The sequence below is a fragment of the Mesoplodon densirostris genome, chromosome 8, assembly GCF_025265405.1.
Source record: "Mesoplodon densirostris isolate mMesDen1 chromosome 8, mMesDen1 primary haplotype, whole genome shotgun sequence".
Taxonomy (NCBI): domain Eukaryota; kingdom Metazoa; phylum Chordata; class Mammalia; order Artiodactyla; family Ziphiidae; genus Mesoplodon; species Mesoplodon densirostris.
The window spans coordinates 83,883,192-83,909,149 of NC_082668.1; the positions used below are offsets into that span (position 1 = coordinate 83,883,192).

Consider the following 25,958-nt stretch of genomic DNA (forward strand, 5'->3'; position numbering starts at 1 on the left):
CACAAATCTGATCAAGTCTCTAGATTTAACAATCAATTTACAGGAAGCAGAGGATAAAGAAACATGTTAAGTGACACCACAGGATGCAATCAGCAAAATTCTGAATGTGGAAAACACCATAAGACAAACGACCTAGTTTCTTCAACAGATAAGTTGCAAATTTTAAAGAAAGAGAGAGAGAGACACAGGAGTGGGGATTTATAAATTTTAAAAACATTTCTCCTATGAAACACATATGGGTTTTATGGTAAACCACAGTATAATTTCAGTGACACTGGAGGCAAAGTACTATATATTGACATTTGTGGGATATATCTGTAGAAGAACTTACAGCTCGATGTAAAGTCTCAAATACATAGCCCTTTCTTAGGAGTAAATGTATAGTCTTTTTATTTAAAGGAAATGTTTAAAAAATTAAATAAATTATGACAAAGTAGGAGTTATTCCATGGAAGCAAACACAGTTAACACCAATAAATACATTAATGCAATTTTCCTCAATAAGACACTAAAGGAGAACCATATTTCACAGATTAAAACTTCATAAATCTGATGCTTCAAATATTAAATAAGCACTATGCATGCTATACAATGCTGACAATGCTAACAATTAATAATAATAGATATGTGGACAGCACTTTGTGGTTAAAGATTTTTTCACAAGGCTAACTCACTCTTTAGAACAATCCTGTGAGGTAGGTGTCACAAGTTATTATTCTGATTCCTTTTTATAAGTTAGGGAATGTAAAGAATTGGAAGCAGATGGTACTATCTCATTACACATCTGAGGCCTTGGTGATGGTGACTAGAGAGTCTGAATAACTTGCACCAAGAGAAACAGACATTAAATAGTAGAACTGAATCCATTTAAAGATGATGTGTAATACCTCTGACTTTTTTTTTTTTTTAAGAAATGCTACTATTTCATTTTAAGATAGACTCCTCCACTAACTGAATGTAGATATACAATTAAATTTAGTTGGAACAGTAAATAGAAAGTTCACATGGTGGTGCAGTGCAATAACTATAACCAGAGTACTCATGTAGTTATTTTTGGTAAAGCAATTTCCAGGCATCTGGGCATCCTCTACTCTGGTTAACTCCTAAGTCTTCACCTAAAGCCCACTTTCAGGGATCACTACAAGTCAGAGTTAAACACTAAGACAAGGAGTTGAGCTTACTTAGAAAAGCAACTCAAATACTGTAGTTTCCTATTTCCCAAAGAGAGGCTGTAAATAATTGCACACAAAGTTCTAAGCCTTCTGATAATATCAGACAAAGTAAGGAGGCAGGAGCATTTACAACATTTGGATTGACCCTGTAGATTTTGACACTGTAAAAGGAGCTTCTTTTACATTTTCCTATTACAATCTCTTAAGATTATGTTCACAGCATTTAATACTCTGCATAAACCACATACTTTTTTTTAGCTGGAGGGGATATTAGAAATCAATGCATTCAACACCTTCAAACTGAGGCCAACAAGATTATGGAATTTGCTTTCGGTTATGTATGTAGAGACTGGCAAAGTTAGAAGCAAAAGCCAAGTACAAGTAACAGAATGCTGTTGCTGGAAGAACCACAGGACACTTTTTCCTACCTCTAGATTATTATAGAAGTGGAAGGTGAGATTTGCACAAATAAAGCCATTTGCCCTATCAGTTTGCCAATGAGCTTAAAACTAATGAAGTGTCAGAATTAACATGCTTATTTTCTGATTATTAGCCAGTATATACTTTACAAACATAAGAATGTTCAACTCCTTTGATTAGGCTAGTCTTCATGACAGCCACTAAAAATAAATAATCACACTATTACTGATGTGGGCTTAATTCTTGGAATTGAGAGGCTCATTGTGTTATAAAAAAAATTGGAAGTGGTAAAGAAAGAAGATTCCAATAATCCAATAATGTATAACGTGTACACTTTATTAAGTTTTTTTTAGTAGGGGGTAATTATTATAGTAATCAATTATCTGAGCCTATCCTTTTTTAATGGGGAAACAGATTTCCAGACTTTATTATTAATGGCTAATTTTTAATAAAGTTTTCCTCTATGAAAGTAATACATTTCCATTTAAAAATTCTATAATATAAAGAAAAGAAGGATATATATAAAATAGACCTACTGTATAGCACAGGGAACTCTACTCAATACTCTGTAATGACCTATATGGGAAAAGAATCTAAAAAAGAGTGGATATATGTATAACTGATTCACTTTGCTGTACACCTGAAAGTAAAACAACCTTGTAAATCAAAAATTTTTTTAAATAAAAACTTTTAAAAAAATAAAGAAAAGGAAGATGAAAAAAATTCATCCATAGCCCTACCACCTAAAGGTATCAACTCTTAAAATTTTTATGTATTTCTTTTCAGAAATTTCATGTAAAAGCTTTTTTTAAAAACATACTGTATTAAACATTTAAAAAGCTTTAAAAGGTGATTTTAGCATAAGCACTTTCCATGTTATTACAAAATATTCACAAACAATTTAATGGTTGCAAACATTTCCTATGATGAATATACCCTTATTATTCTGAATAACTGTTTCAAAAGAAATAATCTGAGACTCTTCCATGGAACCACCAAGTTATCAGTATATGTACACAATAAAGATCATAGCAACATCATTTTTTGTCTGAGAGTCAAGAATATGTTTTTGTTATTCTTAAGATGATATTAATTTTCAAACAATTATTGAAATGTAATTACTGAAATTAAATTCAGAAATCAAGGAAGGGGGCTTTAAACTATTTTTCAGGAAATAAAAACCAAAGATTTTCTAAATTAAAATCTTTTACAAAATGTACATATTAGTAATGATAAGAAAACAGGTAAAATTAGCAGCTTGTTTTCAATTTACCCAATAGAAATAGAGCTTTCATGTTATAATCTGTTTCTACTGAATCATGTGTCTTACCTTGTAAAGATGACTTATTGAAGGCAGTAACAGAAGTGGCTACAGAAGGAGGGGGTAAAAGAGGGTAAATTGGCTGAAAAGATAATGTTTGTTCAAGTATAAAACATCAATGAGTTGAAATAGTCATCTATGGATTATTTAAAGCCACAATCTCAGGATAAAGTTTGAAGTTCTCTATACACAGAGGATGTAAGTAATCATTCTTCACTAAACTTTTATTTCTCCTAATAAAACAGATTTATGTTGAATAAACTTGCATTTATCTATCAGACATCATAGAAACCAACATTATCTAAAGTCTCCAACTTTTAATACATTATTTCTATAGATTTACACCCCAAGCTTTTCCTATTTAGAAGATTTTTGTAAGTAGAATGATTCATTTTATAAGCCAGTTGATTTTGGGTGCTGAACTTAGAAAAAAATTTGTCAAGAAACTCCCAAATTTGAAAGATAATTAAGACTCAGACAAATCCATGGTGAGTCTATTGTAATTCACACTTCTTTAGAACAACAATGACTTTATATGTAAACTTTAATTTTGTGTTTAAATCTTAAAACCACAAAGAATTAAGTTAAATTACAGCCCAAATATTCATAGGTAGATGGAAAGGTGTAAAATGTGGATGACAGCTAAGAAAGACGTGTTTTTATTCCAATTTGAATAACTAACTCAAGTTAAATTTTATTACATTTGGTTTTCTCTTCTTATTCCCAGTGACATGTATTGACTTTACTACAGGATCCATTAATGTGCCATTATGAACTTGAGAACACCTATACATAAACACAAAACATGCACATATATGTACCAGATGAATAACATGAAAAGTCTACTTACCTCTGCTGACATCCATGGCATATAATTCTCTTAGTCCCAGCTCATTAAGAGATTTTGTCAAGTCGAGGGGTTCCTGAGACTGATAATCCTTCAATAATAGTGTATTTAATGGATCAAACTCACATTTGCTGCATATAACAGGGGCAAGTTCTTCAAGTGGTGCATGTGGGCTAACTCTCACTATTGTCTTCTGCGTTTTCTTAAAATTGATCACTACTCTCACAGTTTTCTGAAACACAGATTAAAGCCAGAGTTATACCATGATTAACTGAAACAAATTTTCTACAGTGACATCTAGAACAATGAGATAATCTACAATTATATATTGGCACAATAAACAGTATTTTTCTACTTTTTTGTAAAATTTTCTTTTTGATTGTTACTTTCTAAATCCAAACCAGATTCTTAGAAATAGTTTGCTTATTAAGTAATCTAGATTAAATTCATAACTCTTGTAAAGTATTAAGTAGATTTAAATCCAAAAAGAAACATAAAAGCCTCATATCTAATCCTACAGATATTTTTGCTGTATTCCATATAATATTTACTTTAAAATTAGCAAACATACATAATAATAGAATTATATATGTTTTATTCTATTTTTTTTAGTTTAGAAATATTTATCTTTCTAATGGTCAGTTGTCTCAATGAAAAAAAGGGATATTTTAATTAAGACATTAACATTTTTGAACTTCTCTTATTTGAGGTAAGATAAATGAGTTAATCCATTATAAAGAGCTTAACACAGTGTCTGACACATTGTAAATTATCAATAAGTAAACATTAACTATTGTGACTACCTATTGTTGTTGTCACTATTATTATTTCTACTTTGGTTAATTTTAATATATTAGTAAAGAATATTATAATAGTCCTCATTTAAATATTTAATACTGCTAATTCAAAATTATTGAGATTTTAAGCATCTCCACATTTTAATGTAACTGAATTAAATTCTATATGTAAATGGAATTTAGAAACTTGTGACCATCTTAAGTGAAACCTACAGATTGCAGATCTTCAAAGTTTAACATGTATTCATAAAACTAAAATACCATGTATAGTCCAATGTTATAGCATAAATAATACTATTTCCATTTAGATAAGTAGCATGTATATCTTCCTAGAAAATAGCCCAATATCCTGGTGAATATTTAATATTCATATGTTATAGAAAGCAAATGTTTTAGTATTGTCCAAAAAAGTTAATTTTTTGAGGAAAATATGAGAATGTATTACTCAAGTCATATGTAAATGAACTAATAATTTAATATGTAAACCTTTATATATTTTGTGAAGTTAAAAATGGTTAATATCATTCCTAATGAAAGAGTATTTCTAGAAACCCATAAACTTCTACCCCTGTTGCTTACAGAAAAAGAACAATTTTATAAATAAAGGAGAACTGATGATATTAGAATCACTGTGGTTAAAAATTTTTGCTTAAAATTCCTACATCACAGAAAACTGAGCCATCATGTAGCTCAAATTAACAATAATTTAAATAACTTACAACTACGGCTTACCAAGTACAGAGAAGCCAAAAAATTATTTTAATAAATTCTTAAAGGAATTTGTATTAAAAGAGTATAAAACCTTTTTTTTAATATAAACGCTTTTTAAAAGAGTAGCTTAAAATATAGTCATAATTGTCAGATTCTGATACTGTCATATAGATCACTTTAGAGCATCTAAAATATGAAGTATTCCCCAAATTGTAGTTAATCCAAGGATAAACAACTAAGTGAATCCTAAACAACGTGGCCCAGGAAAACACAATAGCCATGTTTACGTCCAATTTGACCAGGAAAGGCAATTTTATTTCATTTGCAATGAGCTGCAGATAATGACCAAAAAAATAAACTTAGTATTTTAGCTGTAAGCTACCAAAATCTACAGTGAAAATCTTACCTCTGGTATTATAGGTGTAGGTTTTTTCTTATCCAAAATTTTTGGCTTTAAAATTACTTTTTCTACCTCCAACATTCCTATTGGTGTGTTTGGCTTAAATTTAATGGGGTTCTTTTCAGCTGACAGCAGATCAATTGTGTGACTTGATGGATTTAAGTGATACTGTGCACAGAGGAATATCAACAAGTCCATCATAGGTTTACTGTAAAACAAGAGTAATGCTGATCATAGAACAATTTCATTAACTGTTAAATTGATTGTTTCAAGTATTTTTCCTAAGGCCTCTTGTCCTCAGTAGATAAAACAAGGCTGCAGAATACTATTTGTGAAAGCAGCTTAAAAATCTAACTACAAGATATTTAAGCAGGCAAAATTATAATAGTTTAAAACTTCTGAATAGTATTCAAGAGAGCTTGGATCCTTGTGTTGGTTTAAAAATTCTGTATATTTTATCTGCCAACTTGTCTTCATAGCATAGATTTCAGTAGAAGGAAAAGCCCTTCCTTATCCAAAAGCAGTCACTTGGTTTAGCAGATGCTCCTTTACAATGTCATTTGGAATATGAGCAATCTTTACCTTATAAACTGGTTCTCATAAGCATAAAGTATTATCACCCTTTGGGCTTTAGAAAGCATAGAAAGAATCTACATGGGGAAGCCCACAAATCCTAAAGAAGAGTGTCATACAGATTTCTTAATTCATTCAAACAGCATTTAATATTTTCTAGGCACTGGAGACACGGTACAACTGTTATAGCATACCTTCTCTCATAGATCTAATACTCTGCTAGATGGACTAGACCAAATGTCAGCAAACTACAGTCTGCAGGTCAAAGTGGGCCCACAGCCTGTTTTTTGTAAATAAAGGTTTACTGGCACAGAGCCATGCTCATTTGTTTACATAATATCTAGGGCTACTTTTGTGTTACAATGGCAGCTTTGAGTAGATGTGACCGAAACTGTACGGCCCACAAAACCTAATATTTTTACTATCTGGTTCTTGACAGAAAAAGTTTATGGACTCTTGTGCTAGACAATGAAAAAATAACCAAGTAAATGTATGAGATAATTTAAAATAGTGATTAAGTGTTAAACACTAATGGTAATACATAACCTATCTCTATAGGGAATTGTTAATCCAATTTGGGATTCAGAGACACTTCTTAATTTTTTGCTTCCCTGTCCACAGACTTCAACTGTTGACACAGACTTTTGTTTCCATTCACAGCATCAACAGAACAGTGTGGTCTCCAATTCTTTTTCTTTTCTTTTTTTTAAACATCTTTATTGTAGTATAATTGCTTTACAATGGTGTGTTAGTTTCTGCTCCAATTCTCTTTTCTTTTTTTTCAATTTTTTTTACATCTTTATTGGAGTATAATTGCTTTACAATGGTGTGTTAGTTTCTGCTTTATAACAAAGTGAATCAATTATACATATACATATGTTCCCATCTCTCTTCCCTCTTGCGTCTCCCTCCCTCCCACCCTCCCTATCCCACTCCTCTTAACTGTCAGCCTGTAAGGAAAGCAGACCAAAAAATCTTTTGTATTATGTGCTTTCCTCAAACATCTGGAGATCCTAAGCTATTAGATTGTATATAAGACTGAGGCACTAAAACACTGTGTAAAAGTCCTATTTTCATGAACTGAGGTATATAGGTTGATGGGCTTAATTTGAGGGTAATCAGGCGGCCAGCTATTTTTTTTCCCCAGTGGGAGGTATAACTATCAATAAAAAATAATTCTTCAATTTCTTGAGTAGATATATGAACCCAGCTACCAGTTTTTTAGAAAGTTGACAGGGAAATGAAGCTAAAAATCTCACTGTTCAGCATGCTATTTTTAATTTAGTAATCTGTTTTCATATGCACCTCATTCCCAGTCTCCTAAGTGGAACTCCCAGGTATGTAGCCTCTCTGGTTCAACATTTTCAGACGGGCAGTGTCCTGCTGGGGAAGGATTAGTTGTCTGGCACTGTGTGGTCTTGAGGTCAAACACTTTATATAGATTTTCAAACCATCCCCTGGATTCAGACCCTACCTCACCCTCACCTTCTATGGTTGTTGCCCATTCTTAAGCCATTCCAGCTGATTTGGGAAAAAGGTATATTTCATAATAGTACACTCACCTCCCTTCTCTCTCCCACATACAGGTTGTACCCATTATACATATACCAAGAAAAATAAATAAATAACAGACTAAGTCCCTCAGTAAAAAAATGTTCTCTGGAATATGTTTCAATACCCAAAATACATTTCCTATATCTTTATTAAATGCTTGCACAGTAATATTTATGAGTTTTATGTCCTTCTCTTGAGCTATCTAGTATGTTCATACATAAATTTTCTATAATTGCCCAAATTTTGGCTTTGGATAGTACATATTTAATTTCATTGAGAGAAAAACTAGCATAATGGTATTGCTGAAGTTCAATTTTTCATAACATAGTACTCTATGATAGCAATTTGATTCTACGTACCAATTCTAGATTTGGAAAATGGTACTTCTTTCCCTGATAGTAAATAAACTTAAGAAGGATTAGGTAATGCCTAGAAAAATACAATATAATTATAAATACAGTTAAGCTGGAAGAGGAGAGAATTTTCACTGCCAACTAAATGGAGAGCTGTCCACTGTGGTCTATGAGTAAATGGTGATATGTTCAGATTATATTTCTCTTTCTCTATATATATAAATGTGCCAACTAATTCATGGAAAAATTCTAAACTTTACACTTCAAACATCTTTTACTTCTTAAATGTACAGTTCTTTAGAGTCTCTGCCGGAAATATACACTAAAAGTTAACAAGACAGGGATTCCCTGGTGGCGCAGTGGTTAAGAATCCACCTGCCAATGCAGGGGACAAGGGTTCGAGCCCTGGTCCGGGAGGATCCCACATGCCACGGAGCAACAGAGCCCACATGCCACAACTACTGAAGCCCGCGAGACTGGATCCCGTGCTCCGCAACAAGGGAATCCACCGCAGTGGGAAGCCCGCGCACCGCGGTGAAGAGTAGCCCCCGCTCGCCACAACTAAAGAAAGCCCATGCGCAGCAATGAAGTCCCAATGCAGCCAAAAATAAATTAATTAAATAAATTAATAAATCAAAAAAAGAAAAAAAAAGTTAACAAGACAAAAATAGTGATTAAAGTTTTTTTTTTTGTTAATCCCTATTTTTGTGCTACCATTTTTTCATCACTTTATGTACAAACATATAAACCTTTAAGGAAAAAGATACTTTAAAATTTTTTAAAGACAATAATAATTTGACACTCTTATTTAAACCTTCTGATATGCCTTAATGAATTACTGTATTTCTATCTGTGATACATAAATTTTCTAATTTAATAAAGGTGATGGATAATGGGCCAAGAATATTATAATTATGGCCTATTCCTTTAGTCAATATGGTCATCTATTATCTTTGCACACTATAGTATATATAGTATACTATATTATACTTTTTTTGTAGCAAAAACGTTGCATGCTGACTAGAACCTTTGAACTCACTGCCTAAATGTCTTCTAATAAACGACTCTTGGAAAGGCAAGTAAAAGTTACAGATCTTCTTTATAACCTTATTCTCTCATTCTATAATTACAGGTTCAACTTTTTATTCAATAATTCCAGAAGCCAATTTTGTCTGGAAAATATTCCTATTCCCAGGCAGATAAATGCAAAAGACCAGAAAGTTCTCTAACAGACAAAAATACAGATGGGGGTTTAATACTGCCTATGATAACGATATTTCAAATTTCTGGGGAAAGAACTGAACGTTCAATAACTGGTACTGGGGAAAATCTGATGAAAAAAAAGCTATGTATCTACCTTATTTCTTACACTAAAGTAAGCCCAAGTGGACCAGCTATATAAATATGAGAATATAATTCTGGGCGGGGGGAAGGGGAGGAACCAAAAAGAAATCCATCTTCATGTAGTTTATGTTCTAGAGCAGGGCTGCCCAATAGAACTTTCTGCAATGATAGAAATGCTCTGTATCTGTCCTGTCCAATACTGTGGCCACTCACTGCATGTAGCTACTGAGCATTTGAAATACATTGAGCTAGTGGACTAACAAACTGAATTTTTCATTTCATTTAAATTTAAATAGTTAAAACACACATGTGGTGAGTGGCCACTGTATTGGACAGAGTAGCTCTAGTGCACTGATTCTCAAGTGTGATTCACAAATCAGCAGCATCAGTGTTGCTGCGAACTTGTTAGAAATGCAAATTCTCAAGCCCCAGTCCAGATCATTGAATCGGAGACTCTGGGGGTGAAGCACAGGAATATGTGCTTTGACAAGCACTCCAGCTGATTTTGACACATACTATAGTTTTCGAACCAGTGATCTGGAGAGAAGAGGATAAAGAAACAAGTAAATTATATAGTATACCAGATAATGATAAATGCCATGATGAAAGTAAGATAAGGAAGGAGATTAGAAAATGTCCTAACTGAAAAAATGACATTGGAAAAGAGACCTGAATGGAATGGGATACTGGGGAAAGAGTGTTCCAGGCATAGTTGACAAGTGCAAAGGCCCTGAGGCAGAAGTGTGCTCCACATGTTTAAAGAAAAACAGAAACCAGCCTGCTGGGGTAAAAACAGTAGACATGATATCAGAGTGATTTTCTTATAGATCTGGAAGGCCTGGTGAAGACTTGGGTTTTTACGAAGTGAGGTAGAAAACCACAAAAGGGTTCTGAGGAGTGATGGGATCTATTTTACATTTTTAAAGGATAATATTCTGATTGCTGTATTCACAGTAGCCTGAGGTTACAAAGCTATTGCAAAAATTTAGGTGAGGGAAGGTGATAGCTTAGACTAGTCAGATTCCAGATATATTTCATAAGGAGGTGATAGGATTAAATCTAATGCGGGAAGAAAAGAGTAAGATGACACAAGAGACAGAAAGAGGAACCAGCCAGTGGGAAGAGGCCAGGATTGCAGGGACACTACCAAGTGGCAGCGTTGCTAAAAGGACTCCATAGAAGGCCTAAAATGCTCATTTAAGTTATTTGGTATGTGATATACTTACTAACATCTCCCTGGTGACCCGCAAACCATCGCTATGGTCCTGGTAGCTTTGAGAGGGGTCAAATCAAGGAGAGAAAGGACATTTCAAAAAGTAGAGACTGGAAAATAAGAATCCAAAAAAAGGATATAAAGTCCAAGCCAGAGGTGGCTCCAAGAACATAAACCCTTGGGAATTTACAATAATATTATAAAGGGTATTTATGGAACAGGGGGTTCAGGCCAATCTTTCGGAGACCTCAAAGAGCAGAATGACCTAAAGATGTTATCTGGGTTCCATTTATACCTAGATGTGAAATCCCCTCTAGCAGGACCACCTCTTAGCAGACTTTCTTCCCAGGACCTAATACAATGTAGGTCAGGGCATTTAATGTGAATTTATAGGAACCAATGATTATTTATCTCTTAGGTAATTTTGCTTAAACATCCATGAGTTCAAACACATAGCAGATAATAGCATTTGAGATTTCTGTTCAGTGTTTGATGTATGAAAAGATGAAATTGTTGAAAGGAGATTCACATGCTTTAAAAAAAACCCACATAGGTGAGAAAGCTGTTTTGCTTTTTGTTTTTTAATTAACAAACTTGACTAGTAGCATTGTTGTGTCTAAAGCCAGTACATCTTTACACAGAAGTGGGATATAAGCATTAAGTTGGGCTAAGACCTTATCCGAAAACAGCCTCAGACCAGTTCAATTGCTTGAAATATTTAATTGAAAGCTCAGCATTTGGCACCAAAAGCACAGAAGAGATGACCCTGACCTAGCGGATTCTGAGGTTGGGAATTACTGACTGGCTCTACCATAAAGGAACTATAACACTATAAAGGCAGGACATTAACTCTTAAGCAGGCCCTGCATGCAATGGGGCTGCTTTGGGGATTAACTAGTCACAAAGTGCTCCCACAGAAAATGAAACCATCTCTTGAGTATAGTTTAGAATTATCCACCTGAATGCCAAGTTACTTCTACCAAAAACAAGAATTTTGGTTTGAGGATAATTATCCTAAGCTGATGCACCTAACAGCAGTTGGCAAAAAGGTTTAAGCACGTGATCACCACAGGAAGGATGCTTGTTCTCCTGTTTTGCTAAGGTAGGAGCACATGCCAGCAGTCTACCTGAAGCCCGAGCCAAATAATTAAAAGTTGAAAAGGATTGGCTGAATATGTTCATTACTTCCTCATTCAAATAAGAATCAGTCTTTTCCTCCTCTATACTACCACATTACTTTCAATTTTGGTTTATTATTTAAGAGTCTGCTTTGCATTATTTACAGATTTTTTTCTCTTATAACTGCCTAGAGGGCCGATTTAAAAAACAAACAAACAACTCTTTAGAAACTCTTCTTTGAAATGGAAGAAATCCCTATGAGATTTCCCACTCCTTATAAAAACAAACAGTCCCTTGCATTAATTTCATATTTATTATCTCATTTGAGCTCACAACCACTACAAAAGCTACTTCCACTTTACGAATGAAAAAATTGTGGTTTGAGAAGTTACATGAACAGATTATGAAAAGTATAAATAGAATTAGGGTGCAGTCAGGATCAAAATGTCCTGACTCCTAATCCAGCCACATTTTAGCCTCATGATCCCATGAATCAGGATTCAGGACAGGGTGGATGGTTTGCAACAGACTATCTGCTATCTGCTGCAGTTTTACTTCATAGATTGATGGCATCACTAAATTACCCCCTAAAATCCTCCAGTGACCCTTCCTGCATTCATGACACATATTAAGGGTAATCTTGTCCTAGTTTTACTACCTGCTAGATAAGACAAGACTTCCCATTTTTGTGTTTGGATATCAAAAATGAAAGTCATGATTCGCCAAAGAGCTTTCAGATCAGCTCCAACAACTATGTAGGTGAATTTCCAAACCCTAGAGGTGCTTAAACAAAGTCACTTACCAATAGGGTTGCAATGAAATTTATCATCCAATCTGGACACCTGAGATCGAAAGAGGGGCACTATTAGTAATTACTCGGGGATAATAGGTACAAACAGGGACTGTCATAGGAAAATTAAGATGCATGATAAGTCTTTTTTATGACTAGATGGATTTCAAGCATCTGATAAGGGGTTGAACCCGAATGAGTAAGATTCTTCCTTAGTATGATTCTTTAAATCTACCCCAGTATCTAATAAGGTATTTTACCCATTCTCGATACATGCTCAAAACTGAGTTGAGTTGAATTGGTTCCAGCTGTCCCTTACAAATGCATACCAACAACCCAATTAAACTTACCAAAAACAGTATAGGAACTTTTAAAACATTCTCCATTGTTACTGAGGTTTATTTATCTTAAGCTAAGCCACCTCGTTTAGTAATGAGTTCAGGAATGAAGCTAACCCACCTAATTCGGAATGAGTTCAGGAATGCTCTCTAACTATGCTTGTGTGCATGAAATGAAGTGGATCAGGTACATAAAACAAATAAACCTAATCTCAAAGTTGAGAGTGCTTACTGAATTATGCAATAGGAAACATTTTGAAGAAAGTAACACACAATTTAAATTTGAAGACAATAATAGATCAGGGTAGTATTAAATTGATAAAAGGTCTTATATCAAATATTAAAAACAGATATTTCTCAAATCAAAAAAAAAGTTGAAATTCTCCACTTTAGACTAAACTCTACTTGATCATTTATTTTGGATATTATATCTGAAGCTAATTATAAACAATTACCTTTATAAAAACTGTGATTTAGCAACATACCTATTAAACATACATACGCATCCCTTATAAAAAGAGAAATACCACAAATATATCTCACTGCAATTGGGACAATTCAAATATGGGCAAAGGATAAGATTAAATGTTATTGACATGAAAGTTAGAAATTATTAACTGAAAAAAAAAGGAAAGTTACAAGATAGCATGTACAATATGATGTCATATTGGCAAAAGAGGAAAAGGTTCCTATATAGGTATATGTGTAGATATACAATTGTGAGTGTGTGTGCTGTATGTCTATGTATATGTCTGTGTGAGTAAAAGGTTATATACCACAATGTTAGTAACTGTAATCTTTCTCCTTAATAATGACATGTTGTTTTAAGTATTTTTTCTGGCTTATCTGTCTTTTCCTACTTTCTGTAAGGCCCAACCATTGCATTTATAGTCAGAAAAAATTAAAAGTAAAATTAGAAGGGTCATTGTTATAAGGTATAGATGCCAGGAAAGGAAAGGGATGAGGGTGGCCCTCCTAGGACTTGGAGGGCATTTGTTAGTATTCTGTCACTGTTTCTCAAACCAGGAGAGCGATCAGCCAACAGAGGCTTACGTGCTGCCTGGCTCAGGGCAGTGGGGGAGTGCCAAAGCCTGGAGTACAGGATTCCAACTAGGTAGAAACTCAGGCAGGACTGTTACACTTAAATAACTTAACAGCTAAAATTCCAACATTTATTTTAAGCAGGTACAATTGAAAAAGTATCTAAACCAACATTTAAAGCATCCTGATGGAGTTTAATATGATTATGCCATGCAACAGATTTTTAGCAGTATGTTTTTGAAATCTATTACCCTATTATATAATGTATTCATCACACATCTGTCATATCTGTCATTTGACATTTTTCAATAAATATAAGAATGATATGAAATTCTGAAACTCTTCTGCGATCCATACCGTTCGTTGTATTACTGTTTTTTTTTTTTTTTTTTTTTTTTTTTGGAGAGGGGTGAGTTAAACAAAATTGACCCACGTTGATCCAGTAATTTCTTGTCGTTTTTCATAGTCTAATTTTTTCCAATAGGTGGCACTGTAGTCCATGTAAAACTCTCCTGAGCTAGTTCTCTGACCCACCCAGTGCCCTTCAAAACTCTAGTCTTAAAGGCCAGAGATGTGAGGTGACTTGCTTGACATCACATAGCAAGTTATGTAATAAACCGTAGAGCCTGAGATTTCTAACTTCAAGTTCTATGCTTTCTTTGTGTTTTCATTCCTGGTATTCTAAGATTTGCTCAGATCAAAGCAAATTCCTATTTATGGTATTCAGGTCATAAAATATCATAAGTAACAGGAGAGAGAGGATGCTAACATACCCATAGAATGCTCTCCCTATAGGCTAACAAAGAGGGTTAATGTCAATCTTTTATCAAATTCCCAAATGAAAATGGCTTTTAAAGTGTCCCCAGAGAAGGAGGAAAAAGGAAAAATACTTATTCAGTGAGAATGACACCTGACTATAAGGTAAGGACCTACAGTGATGTACAAACATACCCACATATTTCCTTTTTCTCTGTAGTGTCTATGCCAGTTTAGCCTATAAACTCACTTTCATTAAAAATTAACTTTTCCCAAGTACTGGTAGACACCACCACTTATGCTATTGCATAGTGTGGTACCTTCTGAGGAGCACAGCCCCTAGGCAGCTTGCCTCTAACAGTAGTATTCTTTAATGCTCACTTTTAATAAGGCACAGAGCTGCTTTGCCTGGTGAAAAAGGTTGTTTACTTGACCAGCACACACAGATACAAACACACACACAGATATATATACACATATACATACACATATACCTGTACTTCTTCCTTCAATCCAATCATTCGTAATAAAAGGACACACAGAAATGCCCAAGAGTTTTCAGGCTGCCACTCAGCCATCTTCAGTGTAAGTCAAGGATCGCAAAGGCAAGATAACAGACATCGGGTGACTTTTGGTCACTAAAGAGGCAATATCACTAAGCTCTGGTACCAAAAGATTGGTAAGCCTGCAGAAGGCTCCTAACCTGCTTCAGGATAACAAGTTTTTAGTTTGCTCCTGAGCATAAAGTCTATTACCACCTCCAATCTTATTGTGTTCCTTAATCCGAATAAGCTCTTTGGTGAAAAATCAATGTACAAACAAGTGCATTCTTCTGAAAATAATGCTGTGTGTTACATTCTCGAAAATGAAACATTCTGAGCATATCTCTGCATGAATTGTATAAGAAGAGAGGGGAACTTTCTAAAAATCTTCTCCAAGAATACATTTTGAGAAGCAAAACTTTTCTGAACAGTTAAATGAAGCATATGATAAGTTTCTAAATATTTATTCCAGGCTCATATTGATATTATTCTCCAAAGGAAATATATAAATAAATAATACTATCAAAATAAATATAATATACAAAGAATATTTAGACAAATTGAGAAGAGATGGTCTCAAAAAATTAAATTAGAGATCCTTCACAGTAACATATGGAACTCTGATTTAGCTAAGAAAACCTTATGCCCTTAAACTTATTTAAAATGATTCTTCTGTAGTCCCCCTCTAAATTCCTGTATCATTTTGTTGAAAATTTTCCTATTCCATTTATGGTAACAAAGCCCAGAAGAAATTTAAGTTATCTATATTGTGGGTCTTCACATAGGTAGCTAACATTTTTCAGAAATAGAATAAATTTTTCTATTTGTACATTTTTGTTTTTGTTGTTATTGTTAAACGTGGGTTTTTGTTTTTGTTTTTTTAAATAATGGGCCAGCAGTTGCTGCAACCTTCAAGATACCCCAAATCACACTCTTAAGATATCCTGAATCGCCTTCTAAAATATCTGGAATCACTCCTGAGATATCCAGAATCATACTCCTGAAATATTCAGAATCACACAACCAATTTTAATTATAAACATTTAATATAAAAAAAAAGTTAGTCATAGTGTCTACAATTTGAGTCATTCCTGAGTGATAAAACTATTAGGAACAAAGTCTCAAAATCAAATCCCCTAGTAAAAACACTGATATAAAACAAATTCTACTCTCAGAAAAGTTTTTCAGCCCCAAAATTTAAAGTTTTGTTTAAATTTTTCAAACAAAATTTAAAAAGCAATCAGAATTTGGGGCATTCTTGCCTTACTCTCTACCTGAGGAAATATATTTAAGAGATTCTGAGAAAGCTACTGGGACCCATCCAAATGCCTCTTCAAGACACACCATTTAAGTTGCTACCTCCATCAACATATAAGATTTAGGGAGACAATATGCTGAATTTACTAAATGCCTACTACATTGCAAGAAACTGTAAAAAAAAAAAAAAAAAAAGAAAAAGAAAAAGAAAGAAAGAAAAAAAATAAACTGTGCTAAGCACCAAGAAGAAAAGTCATGATACCTGCATGGATCTTATGGTTTATTTAAGAAGATAAGATACACATATAAATTATAGCATAGGACAATGTATGATTGTCCTATCAATGGTATAAAGTGTCAGAAGAGTTTGGAAATCAGAGGTAATAGTTCATTCTGGGGAGATCAGGGAGGCTTTAAATCAAAAGTGTCACTTGAGCTACATTAACTGGATAAAATGTGGCTGGTAAGGTACTCAAGATGGAATGGCTTTCCAAAAAAAGTGTGGAGGTGGAAAAAGTAGAGTATCTGTAGAATCAAAGAGTCATGCGGCTGAAGCTTAAGCTATTTAAAGGGGAGTAGTGAAGGAAAGACTGCTTAACTCCAGAGGAGAAGAGAAGAAGGTGGCCCAGTGTCCAGGCTTGTTAGCTTGGACTTCCTTACTTTGTTGAATTGCCATCCCCGTAGTCTTTTATCAAAGCGAGTGCCACAAACAGAGGGATGTTTTAGTCAGATTAACCGGAGGGTGGGGAATGAATGGAGAGAGCCCAGGGTTAAGGAAAACAGTTCTCAAAAGAAAATGGTGGAAGTCACTATCTGCCAGGCACTGATAAGTATTTCATTTAATTCCAACAACAATTCAGTTATAAAACATTTTTTATAGATAAGAAAACTGAAGCAACTCAACAACAGTTGGTGGCCCAGAAACAAAAAGCTGACTGATTGAAAATTACTCCAGTTTAGGAACCCGGAAGGCAAACATGCTGGAAGGTCAAAAGGGTGGGGAAAATCTAGGGTCCTTGTAAGTACAAGTGTGGTAGAAATGACTGATGCAGAATCCAAGTCAAATATGAAGAAAAATGCAGCAACAGGAAGAGATCATCAATTAGACTTAATAGGGAGGATGAAGAACAAATCCAATTAAGAAAGAGAAAGTGGATAAGCTAGATTCAAAAAAGTTATGTCAAAGAGAGAACCTAAGATCTCAGTATTGGATCAGCTTCAAAGTGGTGAGATACCACGGTCCAGGTGGACAGGGGATGTACACTATGGATGTATTTTCCCAGAGTCAAGGAAACAGAAGAAAAGTTAGCTCAGGGTAGCATGTGGAAAAGTTTAAAGTAATTATAATGGGTGACAGGATAGAGGGGAAACCTGTGATTCTAATACTGAAGTCACTGAGGTTTAAAAACAAACGAACAAACAAAAGAACCCAGAAGGCTGATAGTAGAGAAGATGGCAATATAAACAGATGACTGGTATATTCAAGATGAAATTTTGAGGAGTACTGATAATGAAACCATTGTTACCTGTCAGCATCAGTGAAAAACTAGGAAAAAATACTGACTTTTTAAAAAAATTACCTTGAATTCAGGGAACATAAGAGGAATTGCCTTTATTAACCCTAGCCACATCCACTACCATTATTATTTTAAAACCAGGGTAATGGTGTGATTTCAAGGATTGAAGATGATGCGATGGCCACTGTCTCTAACTTACAAGATGCCTTCCTCCCTCAGAAGAGGCAAAACCCCCCTGCATCTAAGGTGGAAGCCCACCAAGGTCAGTCACAGGGTTCTCAACCTCCTAAATATGGTTCAATGGGTCATCTCCAAAACTACTTCCAATACAAAATAAATGGCAAAGTGCAACTTACTTAAATTTAATGAGAATTTAATACACAATACTATGTATTGTTTGCTAATGCTGAACTTTTCTATTTTCATGAACTTTCAATAATTCATAAAGTTGTACATAATCTTAAGAATAAATCTCAAGATTAAGGTTATCTTGAATAATTTTCATCTAGATAAAACCACATTGCAAAAATGCAGTACTCAATATGTTGCCTGCTTATTCTTTCGTTCTACACACACATATATACATACACATACACATGCAATACTAAGGTCAAAATAGTTTAAATTTCTAAAACAGGACTCTTGATAACAAACGGGTAGTTGAAGGTAAAAGGTGGAACAAGACCAAGTATACAACTTATGTAACTTTCCACTTCAAGATGAAATGGAAAATTACACTTGGCTTTATTCCATTTTTCCAATTTTTATTCAGGTATTAAAAATATCAATCTCCTAAATCACATATTCCCTTCTCGCTGGATTAAAGTTTAATTCTATGTTTCTATTAAATTTATCTACATTTTAAATAAATTTATTAAATCATTCAGTGATGTGAAAAATCCTGCTAGTTTTACAGACAGATTTATCTGTTTTGATAAATAAAAGAGTATTACCTTTAAGAGTAGTTAATAACTTCTGCAAAGTCAAATTTGGAGAAGCGGCTTAAAACAGAAAGAATAATTTGGAAGGGAAGGAAAAGAGTTTTCTTATGGGTCCCTGGCTTGCTTTGTAAGTTTGACTTAGAAAATCAATAAAACTGATGACTGTTCCTCTGGAAAAGGCTATTAAAAAAAATTTTTTTTAATGACTAACAAAATGTAAAATAGTTCCAAATTCCAAGAGTCACTTCACTGGGGCTGTGGAATTCATACATTTGATATTTAAAGCATTGTTATAAAAATTTTAATACCTTTTAGCATTTACTTTTTTAATAGATAAGTAAACTGAGTGATGAATAAAGTATCTGTCAAAGAAAAAAATCAAGAAGTCTACAACAGAGGGTTTCAATTACAGAAGAAGAAAGGGAAGTCCTGGTATTTCCTTCACTCCATCGTACCTGCCATGAACAGTAGTAGATTTGATAATATCCCCAGGTAGAACCACCAAGAGTTCAATATCTTTATCTATCATGTTTTCTTTCTGTTCCATGATAAAAGCAGAAGATTCTACAGAATCATCAACTGAAGAGGCATCAAGGTATTTGGTCTCAGCTGGAGGAAGCGGTGCCTTGGCTTTTGGTTTTCTCCTAAAACAAAAACAAAACACAGAGAATAAAATATACGTATTTTAAAAATAATTTGCTAATAGGATCTCATTTAATAAAAACACAAAATGTGTGTATGTATGTTTTCCACACCTAGGGAAAAAAATGCACTAAAATGTTAACTGTTAGCTTACTAGGGATGATGGAATTAAGTAAACTTTTTTTCTGCCTTTTAAAATCAGCATATTTGTTTGTTTCTTTTCAACAATATGCTTGCATTACTTGGCAATACAAAGAAACATGATAACAAAAGAGATCTGATATCGGCCTTCATTAAATTCAATTAATGTGTGTTCACTACAGCGAAGCAAAAGTACTGCATTTTCTTTGGTGGAACAAATTATAAAACTTCTTACTGTCCTAGGATGGAAATCAGTATCTCATTTCCACACCTCCTAATAGCTCTTACCTTTGTGCCTCTCATTCTATTTTTTTCCAATCTAGCGTATTCTGCCTCTCTATCCAGATTAAACTCTATCTATGCTTCAAAATCTAGCTGAAGGGGCTTCCCTGGTGGCGCAGTGGTTGGGAGTCCGCCTGCCGATGCAGGGGACATGGGTTCGTACCCCGCTCCGGGAAGATCCCACATGCCGCGGAGCGGCTGGGCCCGTGAGCCATGGCCGCTGGGCCTGTGCGTCCGGAGCCTGTGCTCCGCAACAGGAGAGGCCGCAACAGTGAGAGGCCCGCGTACCGCAAAAAAAAAAAAAAAAAAATCTAGCTGAAAACACCCTCCTACCACCCCCCTATATCAAATGTCTCCCTATAAGGCACATACAACAGATTCCACAAATGTAACATTTTTCCCATTTTTTTCCCCTGGGTACCAGTTTCATCTCTCTGCCTACATTTATTACTCCCTGTAAGAAAGAAGCATGCTGTATTTCCCACTGTGCTTAGCAATGAACAGTGAACTGTGATTGGTTATTTGATAAAGTATATTTCTATTTCAATAAAAAATGTTACAAATAATTATTCCAATAAATATGTTTCAGTGTCACTTACTAGGACAACCCCTTAACTGATTTATAACAGAAACAGTAGTAGACATTCTACACATGGCCAATTCAATGCTTTGATGATTCCTAGGCAAAAATAAAAACCATGCAAAATAGAAGGCCTTCTTTGTAAGTAAATACGTAACATCCAGCCATTAAGTATTTTCAAAATTTAAGGTCTTACAAATCCAAGCACGTTTGTGCACTCAGCATCATGAAAAAACAGAAACAAGGTTCCTACATTGATTTTCTAAAATAATAGGCCTTTAATTTTTAGGAGTATAACTGCAAAGTTATAGAAAATAACTTTAGAAAGCTTTAGAAAATATTTATTATTATTAGAAAATATTTATAATATTTATCTAATATTTAATAAATATTTATTTATTATTTATTTATTATAAATAAATATTTATAAATATTTATCTAATATTTAATATTATTAGAAAATATTTTTTACAATAGTGACAAAAATGAATTTTTAGAAGTGTTTCAATAAATACAACAAGTTTATAAAATCTATATGAAGAAAAACTTTATCCAATTTCCAAATGTTTTTAATCTGCCCAAATTGACTACTCATCTATTCAACAAACATTTATCCTGTAACAGACAACCATGTAGCAGATTCAGCTAAACACTGGGGATGTAAAGACAGTAAGACCCAGTTCTCCTTCCCCAAAAGGACTGAAAGATATATACAAAATTAGAATAAATTTTGATGATTGTTCTAATACAGGTATGCAGATGGTACAGCTGCAGCTCATAGGAAGAGAAACTTTCCTAGGAATCCAGAAATGTTTGACAAGATGGGAAACATGAGTTGGGTTTCGGGGAATGAATAGAAACTCACATGAAAAGACAAGAAATAATTGATACTTTAGGCAAAGGAAAGCAAATCAAGCCATGAAAGAAAGTGGTACTTCTCAGAATTGAAGAATTTGGTAAAATTCCACAGAAAAGTCAAAGGAGAAGAGAAATCAGTGAATCTATGAAAAAGCTTTTATAAATTAAGAGAATTCAGCAAGGTGGCTTGGCACAAAATGATACATGCCAGCATCAATAGCCTATGTAAACATAAGCAAAACCTAGTCAAAGTATAATGAAAGAAAAAACTTCTTTTACAGTAGCAACCAAAATAAATTTTAAAAATTATTACAATAAATACAACAAGAATTTTGCAAAATGTATATGAAAAAAATCTTAAATGCCAAATAGTCAGCTTGGATCTCCTCTCCCTTAGACTCCAGATTTATAAATTCAATGCCTACTTGACATCTGGACTCAGATGACTAACTGGAATCTCCAGCTAAACCTCCAATTCCTCTTCCCATCTCCTCCAAACCAAATGTTTTCCTCTTCAAGTCTTCCCATCTCAGTAAATCTCAATTCTTTTTTTTTTTTTGCGGTACGCGGGCCTCTCACTGTTGCAGCCTCTCCCGTTGCAGAGCACAGGCTCCGGACACGCAGGCTCAGCGGCCATGGCTCACGGGCCTAGCCGCTCCATGGCATGTGGGATCCTCCCGGACCGGGGAACGAACCCATGTCCCCTGCATCGTCAGGCGGACTCTCAACCACTGTGCCCCCAGGGAAGCCCTAGTAAATCTCAATTCTTTCAGTTGCTTGGGCCAAAAATCTCCTCTCTCACACACATACAATCCAATCCCTTGACAAATTCTGCCAGCTCTATATTATAAATAGACCCAGAATCCATCAACAACCTTGACTACCAAACACCTCTGTTCAAGCTGCTAAGTGGTCTTCCTGCTCCCAACCTTGTCACTTTACACTTTATTCTCAACATAGCAGCTGGAGTGATCCTCTTAAAATGTTAAGTTTGATCACAGAACTTCCTTTCCCGCCCTCCAACGGCTTCCAACCTCAGCCAAAATAAGATCTGGAATTTGATAATCTGTCATCCCTTACTTCTAGCTTCTCCAAGCTCCCCTGTCCCACTTTCACCCTAGGCTCACTGCACTCCGATCCTATGACTCTTGCCTTTCCTTGAACACACTTAGGACAATTCCTACTCAGGTTCCTCTGCAGAGTCTGTTCCTGACCTTAAGATTAACACCTCTATTTCTCTGCCTTACTTTTGTCTGAGGGCTTGTCAGGGCAACTAACATACTTGTTTATCCTGTCTCCTTCCATTAGAGTAATTAATCCCATGAGTATAGGTTCTTGTCTCCACTGCCTGGTGTCAAACCTATTTGCTAATGTATAAAATCTCTAGAATAATGTCTGCCACATGGTAGGCACTCATATTTACTGAATGAATGCATTCAGTGAATACCTCCCACAAAGATGAGGCACCTAAGCACGTAATTGGGAAGGAAAAAAGGTCTTACCACCAAGGTACTCAGAATTAGCTGTGTTAGGTTTTAGAAACTGATTATGTTTTATTTTTAAGAAGATGAGTGTTGAAAACTATGCACTGGATTTATTAGCAAGGAATAACTGGGAACCTTAGGGCTTTAGAAGAGTTTCATGAGGAAGGTCAGAAGACAAGTCCAGCCACCACACACAGGTACGTAAAGCATCAAGAACAACCTTGCCCACAAAATGGACTTGGCTTTCAAGAGAAGTGGTGCCATAGAAGGTCTGATAGGCACTTCCTGCTGCTACCATCACCTCCCCACCCCCTGCTTTCATCATTGAAGGCACCTTCCCATCTCCAAATTTTGCTCCCCCAAGTCACCGTTTGAATGCCCTCCCCATTCTCTCTGCCTTTACCTGTATTATCTATCCTTTAAGGTTCATATTGAATCACAATTCCTTGGTACATTTTCCCTGTCTATTGCACACCGCAATGAACTCTAACAGTTTTAATGTTCTTATATGTATGACTGTCATATTTCCTAAGGTACTTTGAGTCTATGATGAAAACCCATCTTATAACTTTATTTATTTATTTTGTTTGTTTGTTTGTTGTTTATTTATGGCTGCATTTGGGTCTTCGTTGCTGCACGTGGGCTTCATCTAGTTGTGGCAAGAAGGGGCTACTCCTCGTTGTGGTGCACAGGCTTCTCACCGTGGTGGCTTCCCTTGTTGCGGAGCACAGGCTCTAGGCACGCGGGCCAAGAGTAGTTGTGGCACGTGGGCTCAGTAGTTGTGGTTCGCAGGCTCTAGAGCTCAGGCTCAATAGTTGTGGCGCACAGGCTTAGTTGCTCCGCGGCATGTGGGATCTTCCCGGACCAGGGCTCAAACCCATGTCCCCTGCATTGGCAAGAGGGTTCTTAACCACTGTGCCACCAGGGAAGCCCCCAAAACCCATCTTAAATTACTAAAGGTAAACCAACTTAAAAAAAAAAAAAAAAAGGAAAGCAGAACAAAGCACTTGTTGAAATATTATTTACATGGAACTTCTATTAAGAACATCTTAGTGGGTGCTTGCCTGGTGGCGCAGTGGTTGACAGTCTGCCTGTCAGTTCAGGGGACATGGGTTCGAGCCCTGGTCTGGGAAGATCCCACATGCCGCGGAGCAACTAGGCCCGTGAGCCACAGCTACTGAGCCTGCGCGTCTGGAGCCTGTGCTCCGCAGCAAGAGAGGCCACGACAGTGAGAGGCCCGCACACCGCGATGAAGAGTGGCCCCCGCTCGCCGCAACTAGAGAAAGCCCTCGCGCAGAAACGAAGACCCAACACATCCAAACAAACAAATTAATTAATTAATTAATTTTAAAAAAAATGAACATCTTAGTGTTCTCTATTATTATAATAAAGCATTTGTCACCTTTGGTCCTGAAAATTGGAAAGCATATTGGGAATCAAACCACGATCCTTCCACAATGAATTAGAAATCCAACAGGGAAGATGCAGTATGTAAGTAATTAAACAACAAATACAAAGCAAAAAAACGAAGTGTCATAAAACAGATGGGTAACCTTGAAGACTCAGAGCAATGAGAGCAAGCTAAAATGAGCTCTGTGGGGATGTGAAGGCAGGTATTAAGGTAACTTCAAAGAAAAAAGGGACTCAGTTCTTGAAAGAATAGTAGTAGTTAGGAGGAAGAGCCTGTAGGATCATTTATATGTTGGTTCCCGACTGCGATCAATTTACATTAAATTCAGGAATGTGTCTATCCAGTTAAAGTTTGCTTACTACATGGTATAGTCTAGTGAAAAGAATACCAGGCAGAGGCCTGGATTTGGCCTGAATCCTAAGTAGATTTAAGACTTTGTTAACTTACTTGATCTCTTACTCACCAGCAAAAGTTTTAAAATACCTTTTACCTACTCACATCTCTCCCAATGTTTTACATTTCTTAGTTGAGATGATTGGAAACAATAACAAAATTAAATTAAATGTCACCCAAAGCCAAAAGTACAGTGAAAATAATCAAAGCTTTTAACATAATCTAAGCATAGGAAATCCTGGTAAAGCAGAGTAATACATCAACGTGCAATAACAACTGTAATTTACGGCTTAGACGAATGCTAGTTTTCATTAATATATTAAAAATGCAGTAACTGCCATTGAAGTCCCCCCACCCTTTTAAATGGGAATGATGTTTGGGCCAGTTTCCTGCTCAAGGGATTTCCACATAAGCTCCTCAGAGGCCACTACCTTCAACAGTTACAGCAACAAATTTTACACAAGGTTGGTGGAGAGACGGTTATACTGAAAAGATATTTGAGATAGAAACCTTTCCTGTGTCAATGCAAAAATTCACCACTCAAGTCCTAAAAATAACAAGCCACAGTAAATTATCGTTTAGGTAAACATCATTTTTTTCTTTTCTTTTTTTTTTTTTTTTGCGGTATGCGGGCCTCTCACCGTTGTGGCCTCTCCCGTTGCGGAGCACAGGCTCCGGATGCGCAGGCTCAGCGGCCATGGCTCACGGGCCCAGCCGCTCCGCAGCATATGGGATCCTCCCAGACTGGGGCACGAACCCGTATCCCCTGCATCGGCAGGCGGACTCTCAACCACTGCGCCACCAGGGAGGCCCGGTAAACATCATTTTATTCATGAAAATTATCTCAATATTATATTCAATGTTCATAATGAAAATTAAGGTACGATTCTACGTTATGCAATAACTGATCTTTAAAATACCCAAACTTAATTTTAACAGAGAATTCAAATTACCATTTGAATGGTATCCTGCTACCACTACTGACTGATTTTTTTTTATCACTTGATCTACAAAGCACTTCAAAATCATGTGTGCACTGTAATCATCACTCCATCCCTGTCAATATTAATATCCTTAAAATAAATGAAAAGGAATAAGAGATGCTCAGCAAAACAACAGAAATCTACTCAAATACCTCTACTTCGTTTGAAAGAAAAAAAAT

General features: G+C 35.3%; 1 protein-coding gene across 9 annotated transcripts in view; it reads right to left on the reverse strand.

Annotated features, from left to right (window-relative positions):
- Nucleotides 1–25,958, reverse strand: part of COBLL1 (cordon-bleu WH2 repeat protein like 1) — a 165,395-nt gene that overhangs the window by 43,385 nt on the left and 96,052 nt on the right. For 5 of the 9 annotated variants that reach the window (XM_060107024.1, XM_060107020.1, XM_060107028.1 and 2 more), the window contains exons 2-5: nucleotides 19,461–19,649; nucleotides 5,674–5,875; nucleotides 3,763–3,991; nucleotides 2,922–2,960 (exon numbers count right to left, since the gene is read on the reverse strand). In XM_060107024.1, coding sequence (XP_059963007.1) covers nucleotides 2,922–2,960; nucleotides 3,763–3,991; nucleotides 5,674–5,875; nucleotides 19,461–19,649 — 659 coding nt within the window. Of the gene's footprint in view, nucleotides 1–2,921; nucleotides 2,961–3,762; nucleotides 3,992–5,673; nucleotides 5,876–12,625; nucleotides 12,666–19,460; nucleotides 19,650–25,958 lie in introns of all 9 variants that reach the window. The other 4 variants (XM_060107025.1, XM_060107022.1, XM_060107021.1 and 1 more) reach the window with 2 other exon arrangements.